Raw genomic sequence first — 21,570 nt, 5'->3', positions numbered from 1 at the left:
TTGTTTACCCAATCTTAAATTTTGTTCTCCCCCCATTTTGCAGCGATTCTTTTTGAAAAAATCCTTCAAAACCCCATTCAAACTGTGCTTGCTGAGGTCATAACTTGTATGTTTGACACAAGCACTCCTACGTGTCCTTTCTACTGATTACAGTCAAGACGGATCTCTGGGACTGAAGCTGCAAGAACAGCCTCCAGAACATAAGTGATGTGCCACTTGGGCAGAGTCTGAGCAACCTCCTTTTACAGCCTACAGTATGGTTGTGATGGTGGAAAAGTAATACTCTTTTACTACCAGTACATCCACATAGCATAGATCAATAGAAGAGTTCCAATTTGATGAAGGCCTGTATGTAGAAACCCCAAGGGTGATGATCATAAACTCTCAGTAAACCAGTGCAATTTATTTGCTAAGCATTTTATGGCCATATTTTGTTCACTTGTTTCTATTTGAAGTTCAAAGTGCTGCCTTTACTTATAAACATCTAAATAACCTGGCTAGAGGCATCTGAACAAACACTCTGCCTATTCTCTAAGACAGAGGTCACAAACATGGTGCACTCTAGATATTTTGGACTACAACTTCTGTTAGTTCCAGCCAGCGTGGCCAATAGTCAAGGATTATGGGAGTTGCAATTCATAACATGTGGAAGGCACCATGTTGGCTACCCCTGTTTTAAAGCTAATGTTAGAAGCCTGGACCAGATTCCCCTGCTTTGGGAGGTAAGGCAGATGCCATCCAGGGCTTTTTCTTTGGCGGCATCCAGCCCATGAAACACACTCTCTACAAATATTCAGGTCATGTTTGCTTTGCTAGGCCAAACTGTTTTATTTTGCCAAGCATTTCAGGGAGGCTTGCTTGTTGCTCTTTATTGTTTATTGTTGTTTCTGTTCTTTATATATATGAATTTTATAGGGCCTTTTAAATACTATTTGATTTGAAATGAAAAAATGGGAAAAAAAGATTTTTCTTGTTAATGGATTTTATACATTGTATGGCACTTATAGCTTGATAATTAAAAATATAATGATTGATAATTGAACATAAAGCAGAATATAAATGTTTTAAATAAATAATACAACCTGGAATCTTGCCCTGCAATGCAGGGAATTCAAGAACATGACTTACTTCGATTCAGACTGATTTTTAAGCTCTGTTTTATGCAGAGCTGTGTTTTTCTTTGTAACGTGCTTGTAGTTGTATTAAGAAAAATATCTATCATTACATTTAGTATCATATTCTATTTGGGTAGTTCACTGTCTAAAATAAAAAGTTATATCCTCAGGCCTAATTGAGTCCAATGACAAGCAATTAAAATCTAAGCCCAATTTCAACACTGTAAGCTGAAGGCAAGTTTCTTTATAAATCTACTTTGCAGTTTATTAAGAAAATGTGCTGAGATCAATTAACTGAGTTAAACATGTGTTCCTCTTTTAAAGTATTTCCACAAACTCCTCAATCACCCTCTTGAAATATATCTAGAGCACTTTCATATGTGGTAAAATGTTACAAGAGAGTAACAGCTGGAGTCATATCATACCATCTTGAAATGGTTAACATTTTACTGTCTTAATTCCCTTAATTCAATCCAGGTTGCTCATTCTATCCAGTATTGATTGGGGAGTCAGGAAGATAACTCTTGAGAGGTGACTAAGAAACATTCACTGATGCTTGTTCACTGAGCCATTAGAAAATAATATAAAGGAGTTTTCTTACAGGGTAGCAATAATATTTTGAGAGTTTGGGTTAATTAGTCTTGAAGGAAGCCAACCAATTTGCAAATAAAAATATTTTCCTGTACTGAAAACTGTATTTTACAGCATGTTTTTGAGGGAAGGGGGGTGGGTCATTTAGTCAAATATTTAATGCCAGCTTCTCAGCAATAAAGATTTGTTTTAATGCATGCTGGAAAGAATTATACAAGGCACAATTATATGAAAGTTGCCTTCAGTTGGATGCACCAATAAAGCATAGGGAAGACCCAATGCATCCCATATGGATATTGTTCATCTCTGTTTCACACACTGAGATTCTATTAATTATTAGGGAAAAGGGACCCATCTTATCATGTTGCCAGTTTGAACCAATATAACTAAAAAATCCTTGAGCTGTACGTTGTTCAATATTTGCTTTACACTTTGTCTGAAATACTGAATTGACCGATGGAAATAGTATGTAGCAGATACATTTTGTGTTGAAGCTCTGCAGCAGCACATTTGAGGGAAGAAAACATGCAATAATCTTCATATCTAGATGGCGCCAGTTTGCATATGGAATCTCTATGGAATCAAACATTTAGCGGTTTGTAATCAAGCTTTCCAGTGCTCCATGGGAACGTTGGTTCTAGAATAAAGCTTACAAAGCAAATAATGAGCATGGTCAGCAGCAAGTTTAAGCCTCAGCATAGAAAAGCATGCCCAGCTATGTTTTTACTGAAAACCTCAGCTTGGCTGGGTTACAAACTACAGGAAGAACTGAATCATGAACTGGAAATTTTGATGGCAGCTTTCAGATATGTTCCAAGTATACAAGCAATTTAGCACTCAGAATGCTCATCAAAGTTTTAAAGACCTACATTAAAAAAAAACAAACTACCAAAGCTGCTACTTTAAAATTGTGCAACTTATACAGAAGAAGCTAATGTTTTCCTTTCTTATCTCTGACAATAGATGTTTTAGGCATGTCTTGCAGATTAGCAAGGAGTCTAGCAGCTGAGTCACTACTGTTTCTTGACAACTGAAAGTATGCCACTTAGCAGCAATTGCTTTTCAAAACAATAAAGACTAAATAGCGCAAACAACTGACACTATTTTAGAAGGCCACTTGCATTTCTAATGGATGCAAATTAGTTTTATGTTTCATTGTTGACTTTATGAAGTGAATACATAGATCAGTGCAACTACCTTAAACCCTCCCCCTATTAATTCCCCATATTCCTTACTTGAATATTAATATTATTGCAGCTACCAGAATATAGGGATCATTGTAAACCGCAACAAAGTCTGCTAAATATCTGGTATGCAACATAAAGTTATGACACAAAATAGCCAACAGATATTTAATGTTATGATACTTAGTTGCTTAATCTTTTTGTCTCTATTGTAATCTCCAGTCTGATACTTTGATGCAACAGATTAATCTGCCCATGATTTCTGTTCCCATCCCTAACAGGGAACAGTAAACCTTATGCAAAGCTGCCATCTGGTGACCAGAGCCTGTAACTCCAAGCTAGGGGGAAAGGGCTGTTGAAAAGAGAGAATTGTTATAGGTGGGAACTACAAATTGGCAGCTCCTGAAAACCAGCTTTAAAACTACCAAGAGTGTTTGTCCATAACTAAATATGGGCTGTAGGGATGTTGTTGTTTTTACAGGAACCTGCAGGGGGTACGCTCGGATGATACACATATCCCACTATTGCCACTATTCACAGGATTTGGAATGGGATACAAGAAACTGTGTCTTTATCGTACCACCTTCAACTCTGTCAGGATAGAACTATACACCATGAGGCAACTCATTGGAATGCTAATGGAAAGTAGAACCATTTGCAAGAAAGACTCATAGACAGGGAGTGCTTCAGCCTTCACACTTGAACTAGTTCTCCCTTGAAAATGACGGTTCCTATTTAATCTAGCCACACCCTCCAAGTTGGGCTCCAAAGTGGCCTGTGTAGCAAATGGGGGCCTTGTATCACATATATTAAACCAGAAATTATTGGGCAAAACAAGTCTTAAGATGTTGTGAATTTACTCATGCAACATTACTATTTTAGTGAATAAATGGAAACAAATGGCTCTGTGCAATATTACCAAAGCTCTGTGCAATATTACCAAAGAGGGAAAGTTACTGATGGATATCTAAAATAAGCAGGATTTAAAATACCGGAGTATGAGATGGCAAAACAACATTTCTAGGAAGAAGAATGCCACATTTCAGGATAGTTGTGCCCATTTTTCGTACAGGAGAAATCAGTACAACTTATTTTTTAGTATACTACATGGTTAGGATTGTGTTATAGATTATATCATTTACAACGGTCTTTTTTCTCAATTTATATTTTGTTGCTTTTCATAAAAACACAAAATAATAGTTAACTCCCAACAATGAAGGTAAGTGCCAGAGGCAATCACACTTGTAGACATCAGGAGTTAAACTTTTTCATAGTAGGAGCAGTGAAAAGTAGAAATGTCTTGGAATAGCGAATTCTGAAGCCTGAGTTCTGCTATCTTGTCGCTAAACAATGCAGTTTCTACAAGATGCAACAATGTCATGTCCCCCTTTAATAGTAAACTCCAAGCATGAAAAAGTTTACTAGTCCATGGAGGTGGCTTTTCCGCAACCCTTCTAAAATTAGTTCTCTTCCCTGCCCCACCGCCACAAAAAATGGGGAAAAGAAGAAAACTGGAAAGTTATCACACAAACCATGCCTAATTCTGCTGTGATAAAAATGTGCTGTATCTTACCATGATGGCCCTTTCATAATGTTCATTGTCTTTATCAATATCTATTGGATATCCATTGAGAAGCCAAATAAAAGTAAGGTCTAAAGATCGATCGTGCTCGGCGAGACACTGCATGGTAGCATTCCATCCAACTGTGACGTCAACATTGGTTGGTGCTAAAACAATCTTTGTAGCCGCTGTGCAGTTTAGGAGAGAAAGTAGAACATTTGCACATCAACAAAACAGTAGAAGTGCAACTAAACTTCTGTATCTGAAAATTTCACTATGGATTATTCTTACCATGACAACTGTAGTCCATTTTCAAACCTATTAAATCCTGTTTCTGCTGAGGCCTCTCAATTGTAATGAAAAAACATACTTATGGTGTTGTAGTAATGTTTTGGGCCTTGTTTAATTGGCAGTAAGACACACAGAGTTCTGTAAAACTTACTCCCTTGCAAATGTGCACAGGACTGCTGTCTTAAGATATAGATATAGATATAGATATATACTACTATAATAATATGTATATAACCCTGCATACAATAGACAAATATTATTATAGGAATAGCAGAAGAACAAAGAGGGATCTGAAACAGAGAGATGGTCCTTTTCCTATGACTTCAACAGAATTCAGAGTGAGTGTGGTGTAATCATAAACATTTTAGTCTAGGATCTGCAAGACTAGGGCTCAAATCTCCATTCAGCCATGAAGCCCACTAGGTGACCATTGTCCAGTCACTAGCCTAACCTACCTCATAGGGCTGTTGTGGGGATAAAATAAGGGCTATGTAGGCTACCCAGGAAAGAGTTGGAATAAAAATATAATAAAAAGATGTAAAAAGGTAAAGGTAAAGGTACCCTTGCCCGTACGGGCCAGTCTTGACAGACTCTAGGGTTGTGCGCTCATCTCACTCTAGAGGCCGGGAGCCAGCGCTGTCCGCAGACACTTCCGGGTCACGTGGCCAGCGTGACAAGCTGCATCTGGCGAGCCAGCGCAGCACACGGAACGCCGTTTACCTTCCTGCTATAAAGCGGTACCTATTTATCTACTTGCACTTAAGGGTGCTTTCGAACTGCTAGGTGGGCAGGAGCTGGGACCGAACGACGGGAGCTCACCCCGCTGCGGGGATTCGAACCGCCGACCATGCGATCGGCAAGTCCTAGGCGCTGAGGTTTTACCCACAGCGCCACCCATGTCCCTACAATAAAATAAAAAGATGTAATCCATGTCAAATCCAGTATATGCCCCAGGGAGCTTAATTTACAGTCCATGCAGTAAATTATGCCAATGTTGTCATGACCCACAACTTAAGGACCTTGCAGTGCATGCCAAAGGTCTCTGATGAGGTTCAGGCTGCTTTCTTGTGGAGAGAACCTCTCAGTGCCTTATTTGGGGCCCTCTTGGTCAAAGGACACAACCCTGCCAGTTCTGACTCAAAACATAAATCTTTATCTCCCCAACCTCACAGACTTCAAAGACAGCAAATTAAGGCAGATACTCCAGTGAACCCACATGTCTTGTGAACCAACATGAAGTCTGAGTTTGCTCTAGCTCCCTGCAGAGACAAGAGCTTCTTCTAGCCACCTTAGGAGGAGAATCTTTCAAGCAACAGGACCCCCTTGGAGCTATCCAAGGTTCTGTTCTTATCTCCCTTTTGCACTGACCCGACTTGCCTTCACTAGACATTGTCTGCTTTCCCTGTGAGCCTCAAGCTCACAAATGCTGCTTTGTTGCAGGTGGAGGAGGGGTAGAGCAAGCGCATGCCTGCCACTCAATCTGCAACAAAAGTATCAGCTCAATTGCAATTTGTGTGAATTGTGTCATTTTTAACTGTGGCACCAATACTGTGCAAATCACCTTTTAGAGAAGTTTGATTGCTATCTTGCTCTATACATTATAAATTATACTAAATAAATGTATTCTAAATTATTCTGTTTCTTCTAATTTTCTCCTAATTTTTCTAAATTATTCTAATTTTCTAATCTTATTCAGATCAGTTCAACATAAATACTTCTAAGTATTTATGTTGAACTGATCTGAATAAGACTCAAGGGCAGGCAGTAGTACACTAGAATTATAAAGTTTTTTGCTCTGCTTCCATTGTGTCTTCTGATTTCAGTTGATGGGCAATAAACAACAGTTACCTGTGGTCAAAAGCGTAGTAGTACTATTAGCTTTTCCTTTGTTATTTTCTACAAAACAGGTATAGTTGCCTGCATCAGCTGCTGTGACATTAATAATTTCCAGACTTCCATCATACCAAATCCGTATCCTATTGAAAGGGAAATTGTTAGGAAACATATAAGAAGAAACAATGGCTTTGTTTAATTGATCACATATTGGATTTCTTTTTTTAACTAGACCTAAATTAGTTCTTACAATATATAACAACATCACATATAAAGTAAAATGGTCTGCCCTAACTCAGAAGTTGGCGTTTAGGCAGTACATTCAAAATAACATCCAAATAATGCAATAAATTTCTATCCCAGACAACCGTTTGTATGGAAAGTGATACATAGCTTGTGTTAACCAATAAGTTTCCATAATGTGAGACTTGACTTAATATGAATGAATCTTGTACCAGTGAGCAGCTACTTTGCTCTTCCTTTTGCATAAGCCAATGAACAAGCCAGGAAATCTTCCACTAACTAATGTTTCCCATTTTGTATGAATCAGAAGCTATGGTTTGACGTTGACTTAATATTCTGGCTCGTTCCAAAGCTGTGTGGATGTTTTCTGGTTTGGATGAAACAGAAAGCTACACTCAGTGGGAAAATTTCTGACTTGTTCAGTGGTTAAAGTGAAGGGAGGAGTTAACCACAGTTTGCCATGGTGAACATCAATCCACATAACATATCTGGTCAACATTAACTATGGCCAGTTTAAACTTCAACTTTAGAAATCATAGTTTTAAGCTAAACATAGTTAATACTAACCATAGGTGGTCAGTTCAGACAATATGACAAGCTTCAGCTAACCAAAAGATGAAGCAAATGATTCTGTGCAGAAGGACAGGAGTCCAGCAGGAGGCTGAGCATTAGGAAGAAGACAACCCACTTGGAGGTGTCCTCCTTTGAGAAATGACTTTGAACTCCATCGTTATGTTATGGAGTTCAAAATGGAAATGCTGTAAAACCATTTGTAAAACAAATGACTTCCTCTGAGGCTTACACAAGAGCCCCTTTCATGTGCTACTCATGTGAAAGGGCTCCATGCAATTAAAAAGAAGCAGTTACACCACTGACCCAACCCAACATCATGCCTGTCCTCCCGGCTCCAACCCTGACCACCACACATTGAGCATCTGGGGAGCTGTCTGTATCAATGGACCTCAATACCTTTGTTTATTGTGCAAAGGTCATGGGGTGTGGAGGAAGGAGGATGGGTACAGCTGTACTTCCCTTTAATTGCACGGAATACCTTCATATGATGGGGGTTAATGTGAATCACCAGGCTAAACAGAGTCTTCCATTCTATCCTGCTGGTGCTTCATCCCACCCCCTTTTTAGCTGCAGACAAGCAGCAATGCAGCTTGTCAAATTCCTGGTTGGTTTTTGTAACTGGCTGCACTTGAAATAGTGGATTCATGAGTTGTGCTGGCTGTGCTAACCAAATAATACTGACCGGGTTGAATTTCTAATAATTTCTGTTCCTCTACTCCATATGAGTTTTGGCCTAGGAGCTGCTCTAGGCTTACATTCAATTATAGCTTGACCTCCTTTGGCAGCCAAGACCTCTCTCTTCATGGGGCTGAATTCAAAGGTTGGGGCTAAAACTGCAGGAAAAAACACACAAATATAAATACTTTTAGAAATTATGCTCTCATTTCAGGTACTACCAGTGCAGTACTACAATGTCTACTCAAAAGATAGTCCAAATAAGATCAATGTGACTTAATCCCAGATGTATGAGTGCTGTCTAAATATGATGTTTTGCGGAATTAAGAAGATCTCATCTACCAGGTCAGTCAACTGATTAAAGATGAGTTCAATCATCTGCCTTTTTACCAGATAATCAATTCATGAATCAATTAAATGTAAACGTATTGCATATGAGCAAATCCTCAGTATAGGGTGTGTTTTTTCAGATATCAAAGCCAATATGAATTCAATAAACCAAAACTAGTATTCAGTGGTAGATAGCAAGGTAGTCTATTTTTTTTTAACTTTTCCATCCCTATTATAGTAACACACCAGAACTAAGATATACTTATTTTAACTCACAGCTGTGCAGACTCACTGATGAATCAACTAGAGGTTTGGTTGGCTACTCTAACCAATGAAGTTGAAGAATGCTTCACACCTGCATTTACTGCTTTTTAAATTTTATTTCATTCCTTGATAAAATTACCAGGATTACCTACATAATAACAACACAATAAATACTTGAAATATAAATAAATTTAAACATGTCACAACAACAAAAGGTAAACTCTCACATTATCTGTTTTATTTACTAGAAATGGTTTCAAATGACACAGAACATGATGTTTTCACTAACCGAGAACTTTCAGCTCAGCATTTGAATAAATCATTCCGTGTATATTTTCTGCTACACATTGATACATGCCCTCGTCTTCTTTCTTCAGGCTAGAAAATCTCAAGTCTCCTTTCCAATACTAAAAATGAAAGACACGATAAAGATATAATAGGCACAAGGCACAAGGTGATTAAAAACTGCCTAAATTCCTTTCTGTTTGAAATAGGGACTGAAAATAAAACTGCCTATATAAAATGCTACTATACAAAACTATGGTGCTACTGAACTTGGAATGCCATCTACAGTTCTGGTCATCACATTAAAAAAAGAAGAAAAATATATTGTAGAGCTGGAAATGGTTGAGAAAGAGGGGATGGTTCCCCCATAAGGAAAGGTTACAATATTTGGAGGATAGTGTTGTATACAATGATGCATATGGTGTAAAGAAAGTGGAGAAAGTGAAGTTCTTCTTCTTCAGCCATAATACTAGAACTAGGTACCATCCAATGAACTTGAATGTTGGACTATGGAGTTTGTTCCCAAAAGGTGTAGCCCACCAACCTGGAGGCTCTAAAAGAGACATTAGGCAAAGATAATACTATTGGTGGCTATTAGCCATGATGGTTATGTGATTCTATGATTCTGATGTTGAAAGCAGTATGCCTCTGAATACTAGTTGGTGGGGATCACATGGGAAGAGCGTTATTGCACTCGGGTGCCGCTTCTGGGCTTCCCTATGGCATCTGACTGGCCAATGTGAGAACAGGATGCAGGATTACATGGACCTTTGGCCTGACCCAGCAACACTCTTCTTATGTTCTTAGTTTTGTTGACATGCAGAGGGCCGGGAGGCCAGCTGGCTAGCCCCAGCTGGAGCCGATCCTTTCCAGTCTTCCTGCTGCGAAGACCATCGGTCTCTGCTCCAACGTAAATCAGCGACCTGGGCTTCAAAGCCAGGGCACACTATCAGCAAAGCAAAATGCGCACACAGAATAGGTGTGAGGCTTGTGGAAGCATACAACAACTACAGATTTATTAATCATAAATCAGGACAAAGAAACATGTCGTCTCTCTCTCATTATCTTCACAGAGAGAATGGGAAAAGCAAAAGCTATACACAACGGAAGTTCCCAGCAAGCTGTGCTGGAATGTAAACAGACATGTGACAGGCAACAGTTCCACACGTCTGCTCCTTAAGGTGGAATGGAAATCTCAACAAGTTTATGATGGTATTGCTAACCAATGCAGCAACAGTCACTGGATAAACAATGGATACTCTAATTTCTATGCAAAGTGAGTCCGTGTGAGCAGTTTGCTGCATGCAAAAGTCCCAATCAGTTTGTGCACATATTAAACTTAGGGCGGATATAATGAACTCTTTCTCCCACTGCGGATATAACTATTTCAGACAATAGAGCTTTCATGAATTCTGTGTTGGACACACACTGGTAAAAGGTAAAGGTAAAGTACCCCTGGATGGTTAAGTCCAGTGAAAGACGACTATGGGGTTGCGGCTCTCATCTCACTTTTAGGCCGAGGGAGCCGGCGTTTGTCCACAGACAGCTTTCCAGGTCAACGGGTAAACTGCTTCTGTTGCAATGGAACACTGTGACAAAGTAGGTGTGTGGTCACCATGGCTTAAATACTTGCAGTCCAAGTGACTGATATCTATTGCTTAATTATACAATAAACTTTGTTACTAAAATAAATATTATTTGATTCCTTTTCCTTTGTAAATTTTGCAGTCCACTTTTTCTGTTGGAAATAATGCGCCAAAGGAAATGAAAACGAAGAGAAATTTCTAAGTTTTTAAAGAACACTCTAGTAGAATTAATTAAATTTCTATACTATCCCCCTCCACCCAAAGAAACACAAAAATACATACCATAGTAACAAACAAACAAAAATATTCCCCAGTTTAAAATATTGTTTACTTAGCCAAAGGCCTGGGGAAAGAGAAATGTTTTTGCCTGACACCTAAAGACATGTAACGAAGGCGCCAAGCGAGCCTCTTTGGGGAGAGCATTCCACAAGTGGGGAGCCACTGCAGAAAAGACCCGTTCTCATGTTGCCACCCTCCGGAACTGAGAAGGCACACAAAGAAGGACCTCAAATGATGATTGCTGGGTCTAGGTCATATGGGGAGAGGTGATCTTTGAGCATTCAACAAAACATTCTCACAGCAATCAGGATATTTTTATTTCTATTGCTCAAAATCAGGATTTGCATGAAAATGATGTGTTGTAGTCTTTAATTCAATATAGCATTCCAGTATGTAGACTTTCGTTTAAAAAAAAAAAAAGTTTACAAATGTATTTGACACTTGGGAGCATTATTTATCAAAGACCATTCTTGGTTTATTTATGTGCTTTCTACTACCTTGAGAAAAAAAGTCGACATGACTGTGGGCATAACCTAAGCCTACCGGTATTCCATTTTTCAGCCATCGCATTGTTGGAAGAGGCTTCCCTGCAGCTACACATGGCCAGTGGAATTCACTGCCTATATCTCTCTCTGTATCATTGATGTGCTCCACCCATTCTGGATACGCTGAAAGACAAAGAAAACACAACTCCTGCATTTCATGCATGTTCAAAACCTGTTGGGGGGGGGAGTAGCCAGAATCAGGCTAATTGCAGTTCAAACAAACCACAACCCCTCTCCCCAAGTTTGGAGGTAACTATGAATTGTATTTTGTTTAAAAGTGAATGATTACTGTCTTCTCCTGTGACATGGGGGAGGGGAGAATGCAAACCCAGGGCTTACTATGGCTCATTTGCATAGCAGGAACCTATATATATATATGTGTGTGTGTGTGTGTGTGTGTACGTACACACACACACACACACACACACACACACACACACACACATATATATGAACCAACTCTACAACACACATTCTGGAAACAATTGCATGTTTCTGTATAGGTAAAAAGACCATGCAACCTAAAATAAGTCTACAAAAACCATGTGAAAACCCTGCAATGCAATTTATGAAGAAGCGTCCCACCTACCTTGAACATAAACTTTTGCTGAATGCTTATCTTTTCCTCTATGATTTTCAGCTTCACATTCATAGGTTCCTTCATCTTCAAACTGAATGTTGTAGATCTTGAGGACTGCACCAGACATGCTTACTTCTGCACTGCTTGGCATGGGTTCAAGATACTTATTCCATCTTATCTCTGGAACAGGGCTTTGAGAAGAAGAAAAATGAGCCTAAGTGAATAAAGTTTGGGCACCCTTTGGTGGTCTTTTGTCATTCCCTCCCAAGCCTTCTGTCTCTGCTCTCCCCTTCTACTTACAGAACTACTTCTAGTTTTAAGTTCACTTTCTCATATACCCACACCCATTTGTTGTTGTTTTTTGTAAATTTATAGCTCATCTTTCTTCCACCATGGATTTTAAAGTACATGAGGCTCCTATCCAGGCACAGACCAGTCCAAGACCTGCTTAGCTCCAGCAAGCTGGCTGCATCATCTGCCTTCAGACCATACACCATGAACCAGAAATGGAGGACCTTTGGTTTGGGGATCAAACACAGTTCTTCGGGCCTCTTTGCCTGGCCCATGGGAATCTATCTGTCACCCTCCTGAACAACACCCCTCAACAGCAACACCCTCCTTGAGTGTTTTTGTCTGGCTGGAACATGCCCTTGATAACTTTTTTTTTGGGTTGGCTGGATGGAGGATAGAGATGCATGTGTGAGTATGAAGTAATTCACCTACTGTACAAAGACAAAATTCTCATGGTTGATCTGCTCAGTTTTGCCTCTGATGCCACATAATGGTGGCACCTGGGTCTCAGAATATTGCTGAAAAGGGAACATGGACCTTGGGCTGATAAAGCTTCCCCATCCCTGTTGTAAACCAACTGAGCCCTTACTTAGCTGTTAATTGACCCTTTACTTAGCTGTTCCTCATATCTTCCTCACTATCTTCACAGTCAATTCCTAATCACTTCCTCAGTCCCACCACATGGATGGTGAAAAGCAGTCTATACACTTTATTAATTATAAAACAACAACAACACCTTGCTTTGGCTGTGAAATGCAGATTGGGCAGACACTTGTGACCCTGGCATTTTGCACAGTACTTAGATCATTGTTAAGGTTTGTCAAGCAGAAATGAGTTGCGTGTCAAGGCCCTGCACTCCCTCCTTTGATGAAATAAAACACGTGGACACCGGTATTTTAGGTTAATGGGCTGAAAAAGGCCACAACTTTTATCGGTTACAAAATGTGAGTGGTATTGGCTTTTGGCATTGGACCCGAACTGACTATATCTGACTCCAGCCCGCCATGCAGGAAGCCTCACAAAGGTTAACCACCTGTAGGGGGAGCCCTGTTGATGTACATCAACTTGGAGCTCCCCCAGGGTCACCAGAAAGCTCGTGCCATGGCCCTAGCCTCCACCCAGGCTTCAGACAGGAACCACGACCCCTGGATTCCTTTAATGGACTACCTTTAAAGAGGAGGGGTAGGTGATGGCCCAACCTCCTCTCCCATAAACCAAGCTTTTCCAATGCCTAACTGTCAAACCTTACACAGTTGTGATGATTTGCTACGAGGTAGGTGAAAACCAAGTGGCTGGTGCCAATCTGCCAAGTGGAAAAATTCCTACCAGGCCCCTTCAACAAGCGACCAACCGAAGTCCATAGCAAGGTCAAGGTGAAGAATGCCAGGGGGGAAAAGGGTGGGAGGGCGGGAGATCCATGGAAGCCAGGAAGCAGAAGGAGGAGTTCCCGGCCACACGACCACTTAAATGCAGCTAGTCTCGCCCGCCCGCCCCAAGCCAGCTGCGGTCGTGACGCATGCCGAGAGAGAGAGAGAAAGGGAGGGAGAGAGGGAGGGAGAGAGGGAGGGAGATAGAGAGAGGAAGAAAGGTAATGGTGGCATTGTGGAGTCCAAATCCAAGTGTGGAATTTCAACTCCAAACAGAGGGGCCATTTTTAAATTATGTATATTGCCATTTTCACCAAGGGCAGTTTTCACCCATGGTTTTGAGTGAAGTAGGATCTTTGGCCCATATCACACTGAAGATCATGTAGATAAGCATGGCTGCCCACCTGAATCTATGTACAAAGTCACCCTGAGTGTGGCAGGGGAAGGGGGAAGTGTCCAAGAAGGGAGCACTTTGACCTCTCAACTGTCAGGTGTAGACATGAGGATTACATCTGACAGCGATTAGGGCTGATAACCCAGGCCCAGTATAGTCTACACAAACTGTGCCTATGCGTGGAACCAACTTCAAGCATACTTACTTTCCGAGAGCAAAACACTCCAGTGTTACATTCTGTCCTAAAAGTGCGTATGTCTCTTTGAAGCTCACTCTGATATCTGGAAGATAGCCTTTTGAACCTAACATGAAAAGAAATGAAAAACTAAAAACCAGTCTGTTGTAATCACAGGCAACCATTTAAAAACATGTTCTATTACATATTTACACCCGAAGTACCAGGATGGTATGAACAACTAAACTCACTCTGTGTGAGTTTGACCATCTGCATGGGATCGATGGTTCCAATGTGTTTTTTTACAGTATAGACATAATTTTTCAACATGATATGCAATATTTGGTTTACATAAAAGAAGCATAAAGGAGTGTTGTGTAAGCTCTCTGATCAATCCCTTCATTGTGCAAAGCCTTGCCTTGTTGTGGGGTGAAGTTTTTCAGGAAACTCCATACCACGCCCCAGTTGTAATGGGATGCTTAAGAAAACACTAGTTGTATCTAACAGTGTAATTCCACGAGAACAGCGAAGCCAGCCACAAATTGAAGGAACTATACCAAATACATCTGTTTGTGTATTAGTTTCAATTGCATATAGCAAAAATAAATTATTACTGCACTAAGAATGTAATTGAAAAATAAACAACAGACAAACTGATGTACCTAATATTCTGAATAAATACTTACGATCTGCTTGAGGAATGAGTGGAATAAAACTGCTGAAAACACTCTTAGTGATTGAGTTGCTGGTCACAAAGCAAGAGTAGTTGCCTTTATCTGATGCTTCAACTTTAGCAATGTAGAGATTGCCATTTGTCTGTGAGACATACCGCCGTTTATCCAAAGTAATGAATTCTGGGAAATCATTCAGAACCCAGCGGTAACTCAGATCATCTGGAAAGGAAGGGAAAGGTTTGTTGACATTTATAAAAGGATCAGGTGTGTGCAATTCTAGAAAGAATTTGTGCAAATAAATGAATATTGCCTGACATGAGGTTAAATGGTTCTTATAGTCATCACTATTGAATTTGACTGACCAAAATTCTCCAGCGTATCAGTTAGAGGTCTTGCCCTGATTTCCTAATATACTTTTAACCAGAGATGCTAGTGAATTGCACCTAGAACCTTAAAAGTGCACTGCCACTGAGCTATGACTTTGCTGTATCTTGTAACATAGGAAGATGCCTTATATATTGAATTAGAAGGCTGGACTGTTTAGCTCAGTATTGGAAGTGGCTTTCTAAAGTTACAGAGAATGGGGTTTTCCAACCTTACTTGGGAAAAGCCAGGGATTGAATAAGGTGCCTTCTGAAAGTAAAGCATGAATTCCGCCACTGATCTTAGGGCATTTCCCTATGCAAAATGAACATTTCAGTGACTTGTTGGCCAAAGTTGTGGAGCTTTCTTTGGCAAAATTGGGGGGAAAAGAAGACTTTTTTGAGCTACTGGCAAAAATGACATAGGTTGCCATACATTTTCCCAGACATTTTGCCGATTTCCACAGCTTCTGGCTGCAGTATTCCAGGTCTGTCCAGGAAGTTCTGGATGCAAGGTTTTCAGGGATTTGTTAAAGGATTAAAAAGACATTAAGAAGCAGTGAGTGTATACCCCCCCCCCAAATGAGGGCTGCTCAGAACTTGAAAGATGTCTTCGAAGCACTTCATTATTTTACACCAAAATCTTCTGGGCTGAAAAGTTGTTCTAGCTTAAAAGGGGAAGGAGAAAGTCCTAATGAGCTGGCCTCTAGCTAACTTACAACCAATTTTATCTGTTATATTATTTAGCTCATACATTGGCGTCCTGCCTTCAACGCCGTTCACCTTGGTAGAGTTCTGAATACACCCTTGCTTATTTCCCTAAATCAGGAGTGGGGATCCTGTGATCCTCGAGATGTTAGGGGTCATTAGGAAAGGGTTTGGAAAACTGCCAATACCATAGTGTCACTGTACATATCTGTGGCTAGAGCGCCCTTACTGTCCTGGTCATATCACAAGCTGCTTATACTTGACAGAGCATCTCATCCATTCTACTGGCCTGACTCTTTGCTGAAAGCAGGACCTGAGCACAACAGCACTCTCCCCACTTGTGATTCCCAACAACTATCACTCGGATGCATACACTGCACCCAACAGCGGAAATGGGCAGAATCTTGTTTCCTGGCAGACAGTATCTGTGGCTGCTGGAAATAGTTATTGCAGGTTCCCCTTCTGGTTGCTTAGAGGAGAACATTAACCCAGTTGGAAGCTGTAACGCAGTATGGCAATCCTGAAGTGCATGTGGCCAAAGCTTTCGTTGGGTGCGCAGGGAATAGTGCTAATAGCTTGCCTCTACTCTCTGCCAAATGGCAAGGTTGCTGGCTGTCACACCAGAGCCACCCTCTCCACACTTCAACTGCCTACCATTCCTCCCATCCGATTAGTTCAAATATACTTCCACGCAGGCTTTGTGCTAGCTTTGTGCTAGGAGATGGCACAGTAAGCGCTCCAATTATGCCCGAAGCATGCTTGCCATTTGTGGGAATGTAAGCGCAAAAGTTCACCCAGCTTTATCAGCGAAAGCTTTTTAACAGCAACCAGATGCAGCCGCTCTTTAATCTGAAGAGAACCAACCACTCTCTAAGGAACTAAAAAAAAGTAAAAGTCAAGCAGCGAGGTTGATCTGTGCTTCTCTTATTACAGGCTTTAAGCAGCTTATGTAGCTTATACCGTCATATTCAAAGTTAGGAATTTTGTAATCATATTAGTTTCTATCCTGTTCTTCCAATGAAAGCTGAAAAAATGTGGATTTCATTACCTGGATAATGAGGTGGAGGGTCACAGAGAAGGACAGCCCCAACGCCTTCCCGCACTTTTACTGCATGCCTCTCTTCAGGAGTAAATGGATATAAATCTATGCAAGACAATGTACATGTATTATATAATTGTATTATATAATATGCAGCTAAAACTACAGGTATAAACTCACCAAAGATGTGAAGTAGACATTTACAAAATAAGCATATATTCATTGCTGATTTTCCACAAATTATTTCATAAAAAAGAGTGAGTGTACAAGCCTTTATTCTATCATTCCATTGTGTAACAAAAAGCGTAGGCATCAATTGTTAAAGGATTATTATTTTTATCTGTGTTCTATCATAGACAATGGAGACTGAATACAGGTGCAAGGCTACCTACTTGGAATCAGTATTTTCAAATCAGGAGTTTTCCTTTGGAACCGCTGGGGCCAAGATGCACACATAAACATGAGACAGCTTAGGGAAAAACAATGATAGCTCGCATAAAGCTATCTGTCTCAGAAAACTTAAAGTTGTTTGCAAAATGCCAACAACATAGATTATTCACATGGCCAGTTGTATGAATAGCATATAAGGCTCCTGGAACTATTAAGACACCCTAGGTATCTGCCTAGGGAAGTTCTTATAGAACTATTGGGGCTGTATTGGGACACTCATGCATAGTCATAGAACCAGCAATGGCAAGGGGGAAAGTAGGCAAGCAAAATGTAGCTGAAGAATTAATTGGGTCTAGTGTTGGTCTGAGGTGCAAGTGGAAAAACAAAGAAGAAGAAGAAGCCCGTCAGAACCTGAGTCTCAGAATTCACCAAAAGTTCACCTTGGAAGGTGAATTTGAGATCCCAGGCAGAGACTTACAGGTTGACATGGGAATGTATAGTTGGGCTGATTCCCTAGGCTAAGTTAGTCATAGATTCAGGCACAGTACATGAACAGGAGCTGTAAGGCTCAGGTGTGGGACAGACACCATGTTACCCTATACAGCAACTTTACTGTACCTTGGTCCAATGGATTTTTCTACAATATATGATTCTACAAATAACACTTAACAACAACCCTGTATTTAATAAATTCTCTGAACATTATTCCAACATTTCATTCATATTAAACTTTTGGGGTGCGAGTGGGGTGACTTATCATCATTGGAAGGTGAGCTTGCAAAAATCTGCACAGTGCATGTGACAGACAAATCTTCGAGCTACAATATTTTTTTGCAAATGTTACAGACTGATTTGAAAGCAGTACTACCCCCAGCCTGATTTTATTTTAGTAATAATAAATGCCAAAGGGTATGTGTGCCTGCTTTAACAGCAGCAGCGGGGATTACACTCATCTTTGGATTCTGATGAGTAAAAAAACGCTTTCATTCAAAAGTGGAGATGATAAACCTCTCAATACGAAAAACATATTTTGAAACATTGTTTAATGCTATCCTCTCTTGAAGAGTATAAGCTTATGTTCTCATCTTTAAAGTGAATAATAAATAGACCATGATCCCATTTTTAGAAGTTATTAAATTATGCATCTATTTTATGTACTTGATCAACACAATTCCAAAATTCGCTGAGACAACATATCAGCACTTATCACGGAGTATACCAGCGTAATGCTTCAAGCCATGATATGGGAGGCAATGGACTCTCATATTACATGCAGATGTGCTGTCATAGATGTGTCAATGGAACAAAAGAGGGCATGAATTCCAACAACTTCTTTCCTTCACATAACAGATAATTCATGTAATAAAATTATTCAGGAAGAATAATTTCCTTTTTGGGGTGGGGGGGAGGCTTATGTGTATATATATTAAATACTAAACTCACAGTCTGTACTGGAGAGAAGACCAAAGCATAATATGGGAATCATAGATTTTGCCCTAAAGGCCTAAAAGGCAGCATATTTCACACTAAGTTAATGTGTAATGAAAAATGGGTATTATTTCTGTTCGGGAATTAAGTACTGCTATTAGTCCTGTATAGTTTCATCCTTTCTCCAAAGCTGAACAACACTGAATGTGTAGAAAATGTTTGCATAAGGTTCTCTTATAATGACAGCAGGATTTCCTATCCAGGGTCAAGGATTAGAGATCTATCTTTAGCATATAGTGATGTGAACATTTTGACCTTCATTTAAACCTCTTGGCATCTCTGATTCAGCCACTTCCCCCTGAGTTCTCCGCCCTGTCCAATAACATTTCACATATCTAGGTTGCAATCCTAATCACGTTTACCTGAGAGTAAACTCAATTGAATTCAACAGGATTTACTTCTGAGCATACAGGGTTAGGAATGTAGCCAAAATACCCAAACTAGTTTTATCCTCTATAAGGTATGTGGGGGGTGAGTGTTATGTCAATATGTCTGTACTTCAGGCTGTTGCATTGTTGTTAAAATGTCAGAAATGACACATTATGGGACAACATAAGGCAAACCAAAAGAGAGAGAATTTCCTACCCCCAAAGCGCTTACAGTAATCACAATGCAACTATTTTCTTGTGAACTACTCTGTTGCATTTTTATTGGTGTTGTATGTCTGTTTTAATTGATTCATTTTATTGGGAACTGCCTTCAGCAGCATAAGGCACAGCTCATTTGCTTGCGCCATCTTGTTAACTAAATAGATTTGTGTCTGTTTTCTTGCTGTGACACATTTGTACTTTGGATGACGGAGAACAATCTCTTAGATCAGAGTTTCTGAAACAGTGTCAGAACAGCACTCCATAAGATATATTCTCTCTTGTTCTCTGTATTGGTTGGTAACTAAAATCATGTGAGTTTGACAAGTACCTCAAGTTTTAACAACACTGAAAAAGATGGTTGTCTCATTGGCTCTCATTACTATCAGCCAATATATTGTAAAAAAAGAGGGGGAGGGACTTATCTTTGTTCAGTTCAGGGCTTTCCAATGTGGCAGCCACAGGTGTACATGTACCTGCAGAGGACTTCCCTGGGACCTAAATGGTTCCCTGTCCCAACCCCTCCTCTGCTGAAATTTAGGCTTGAAAGAAGCATTCTATTGTATCCAACAGGGTTGTGGCTACAGTGTATGTGTTGCCTATGAACAGCCTCCCCAAGCTGGAAGTTTAAAGGGTGCACTCTCCAGACCTACACTCCTTGCACTCAGGGGCTAAAAACACAAACACTGAGGAACCCAACCACCACCAGAAGAATTATGGGGAACCTCACTATTGCCCTATTCTAACTGCTCAGGGTTCAGAGTGAACAACTCATCTATGCAATCCATGTTAAAAAGGTAAACATTTCTTACATCCAAAGTTTAGAGATGCTTCCCGGCTCCTTATAGTTCCATGTACATTGTATGCTAGGCAAACATACTTTCCTTCATCCCTTGATTTCTCAGGATTGTTGATTTCCAGGTTACCTCCCACCATACTGTGGTGCTCCTTTGCTGTTTTAATATCAATATCCCAGTTGTTACGTTGCCACCTATTGAGGGAGAAGGTATTTTATCACACACTAAAAGCAACAATATAATAACCTGCTCTTTTCTATCAGCGCACAAAAAGTCCTTCCAGATGGACAAATGTATTCCTTCCTTCTCAGAACTTGTGTCAGTAGTGATTATGGAACTCTTTCAGCCTGTAGCAGCCCCAGTTTTCAGTTAGCCCATGACAACTTCCAGCAGCTGTAACAACAGGTGGCTGTGTAGGTTTCTGCCAGCATAGTGAATATAAGATGCTGAATTTAGTATGGTCAGGGTCTTGATGCTATTGAAACTATATTAAAACCAAGATTCTTCGTAATTGGCATGTACACAACCAACTTACTCTGTGGCTCAAAAGCAGCAAAAGGCTAAATGAAAACTGTGTCTATCAGATGCTTAAACACTCATGCTTGAACTAGTATTTTGTAGTGCCTTGTGTGCTCTCTCTTACGCAGCTGTGTGTGAGAAATATATGTAAATAGTTCACTTTGACCACCAGAGGGAGTGCCCACTCTTTTTCATATCCAATATCTCTAGCACAGCAAGCAAATTAGGGGCGAGGAATCTGCAGCCCTCCATCAGGGCCAAGATGAGACTTGTAGCATCTCTCAGGAAGGCTCTGAATGAATGTTAAGTTTTCTCTCACACACACGATGCAGAGGAAGATAGTTTTGAAAAATAAATAAAATGCACACAACAGCTGCATTTGTATTGGACAAGCTGGAACAAGCCCCAGCAAGGTATCATGCTCAAGCAATCCCCTCTCCTTCCAGACAGTTGGGAAGAGGACTTTAGCTTCACATTAATAGAATCCCAGCTTGTTGTTATGCTTGAACCAGAGACCCTGGTTTAAAACAAAACTCGGGTAAGTTTCACAACAAACCAACTTTAAACCATGGGCTCTGCGAATCTGACCTGTTCAATTAACCCAAGCCTGTTTGAATCCAGGATCCCTGGTTCAAATGTAACAACAACGCAGTGGTCTTCAAAAGTGAACCTAAATGCTGCTGAAGTCCTCCTTCTGGGTGTTCAGAAGGAGAGGAGAGTGTGTGAGACTGATGCTTTGTTTGAACTTATTCCAGCTCACCCAGATAGAGCTAAATTGTGGTTTAGCACTGTGTGTGAATATAGCTATTGACTTGTACAGAAAATTAGAAGTGGGGGAGGCGAA

At 40.2% G+C, this 21,570-nt stretch overlaps 1 protein-coding gene across 1 annotated transcript in view; it reads right to left on the bottom strand.

The window, feature by feature from the left end:
* Positions 1-21,570, bottom strand: part of CNTN1 (contactin 1) — a 161,269-nt gene that overhangs the window by 24,969 nt on the left and 114,730 nt on the right. The window contains exons 8-17 of the mRNA XM_028746414.2: positions 20,223-20,401; positions 16,955-17,050; positions 14,849-15,055; positions 14,193-14,289; positions 11,945-12,126; positions 11,354-11,478; positions 8,950-9,067; positions 8,074-8,224; positions 6,591-6,718; positions 4,464-4,639 (exon numbers count right to left, since the gene is read on the bottom strand). Of these exons, the coding sequence (XP_028602247.1) occupies positions 4,464-4,639; positions 6,591-6,718; positions 8,074-8,224; positions 8,950-9,067; positions 11,354-11,478; positions 11,945-12,126; positions 14,193-14,289; positions 14,849-15,055; positions 16,955-17,050; positions 20,223-20,401 (1,459 nt within the window). The remainder of the gene's footprint in view (positions 1-4,463; positions 4,640-6,590; positions 6,719-8,073; positions 8,225-8,949; positions 9,068-11,353; positions 11,479-11,944; positions 12,127-14,192; positions 14,290-14,848; positions 15,056-16,954; positions 17,051-20,222; positions 20,402-21,570) is intronic.

This window comes from Podarcis muralis, chromosome 10 (genome assembly GCF_964188315.1).
Source record: "Podarcis muralis chromosome 10, rPodMur119.hap1.1, whole genome shotgun sequence".
NCBI classification, from domain to species: Eukaryota; Metazoa; Chordata; class Lepidosauria; order Squamata; family Lacertidae; genus Podarcis; species Podarcis muralis.
Note: the sequence above shows the minus strand (reverse complement) of the source record. Positions and strands in the feature narration are given on the sequence as shown.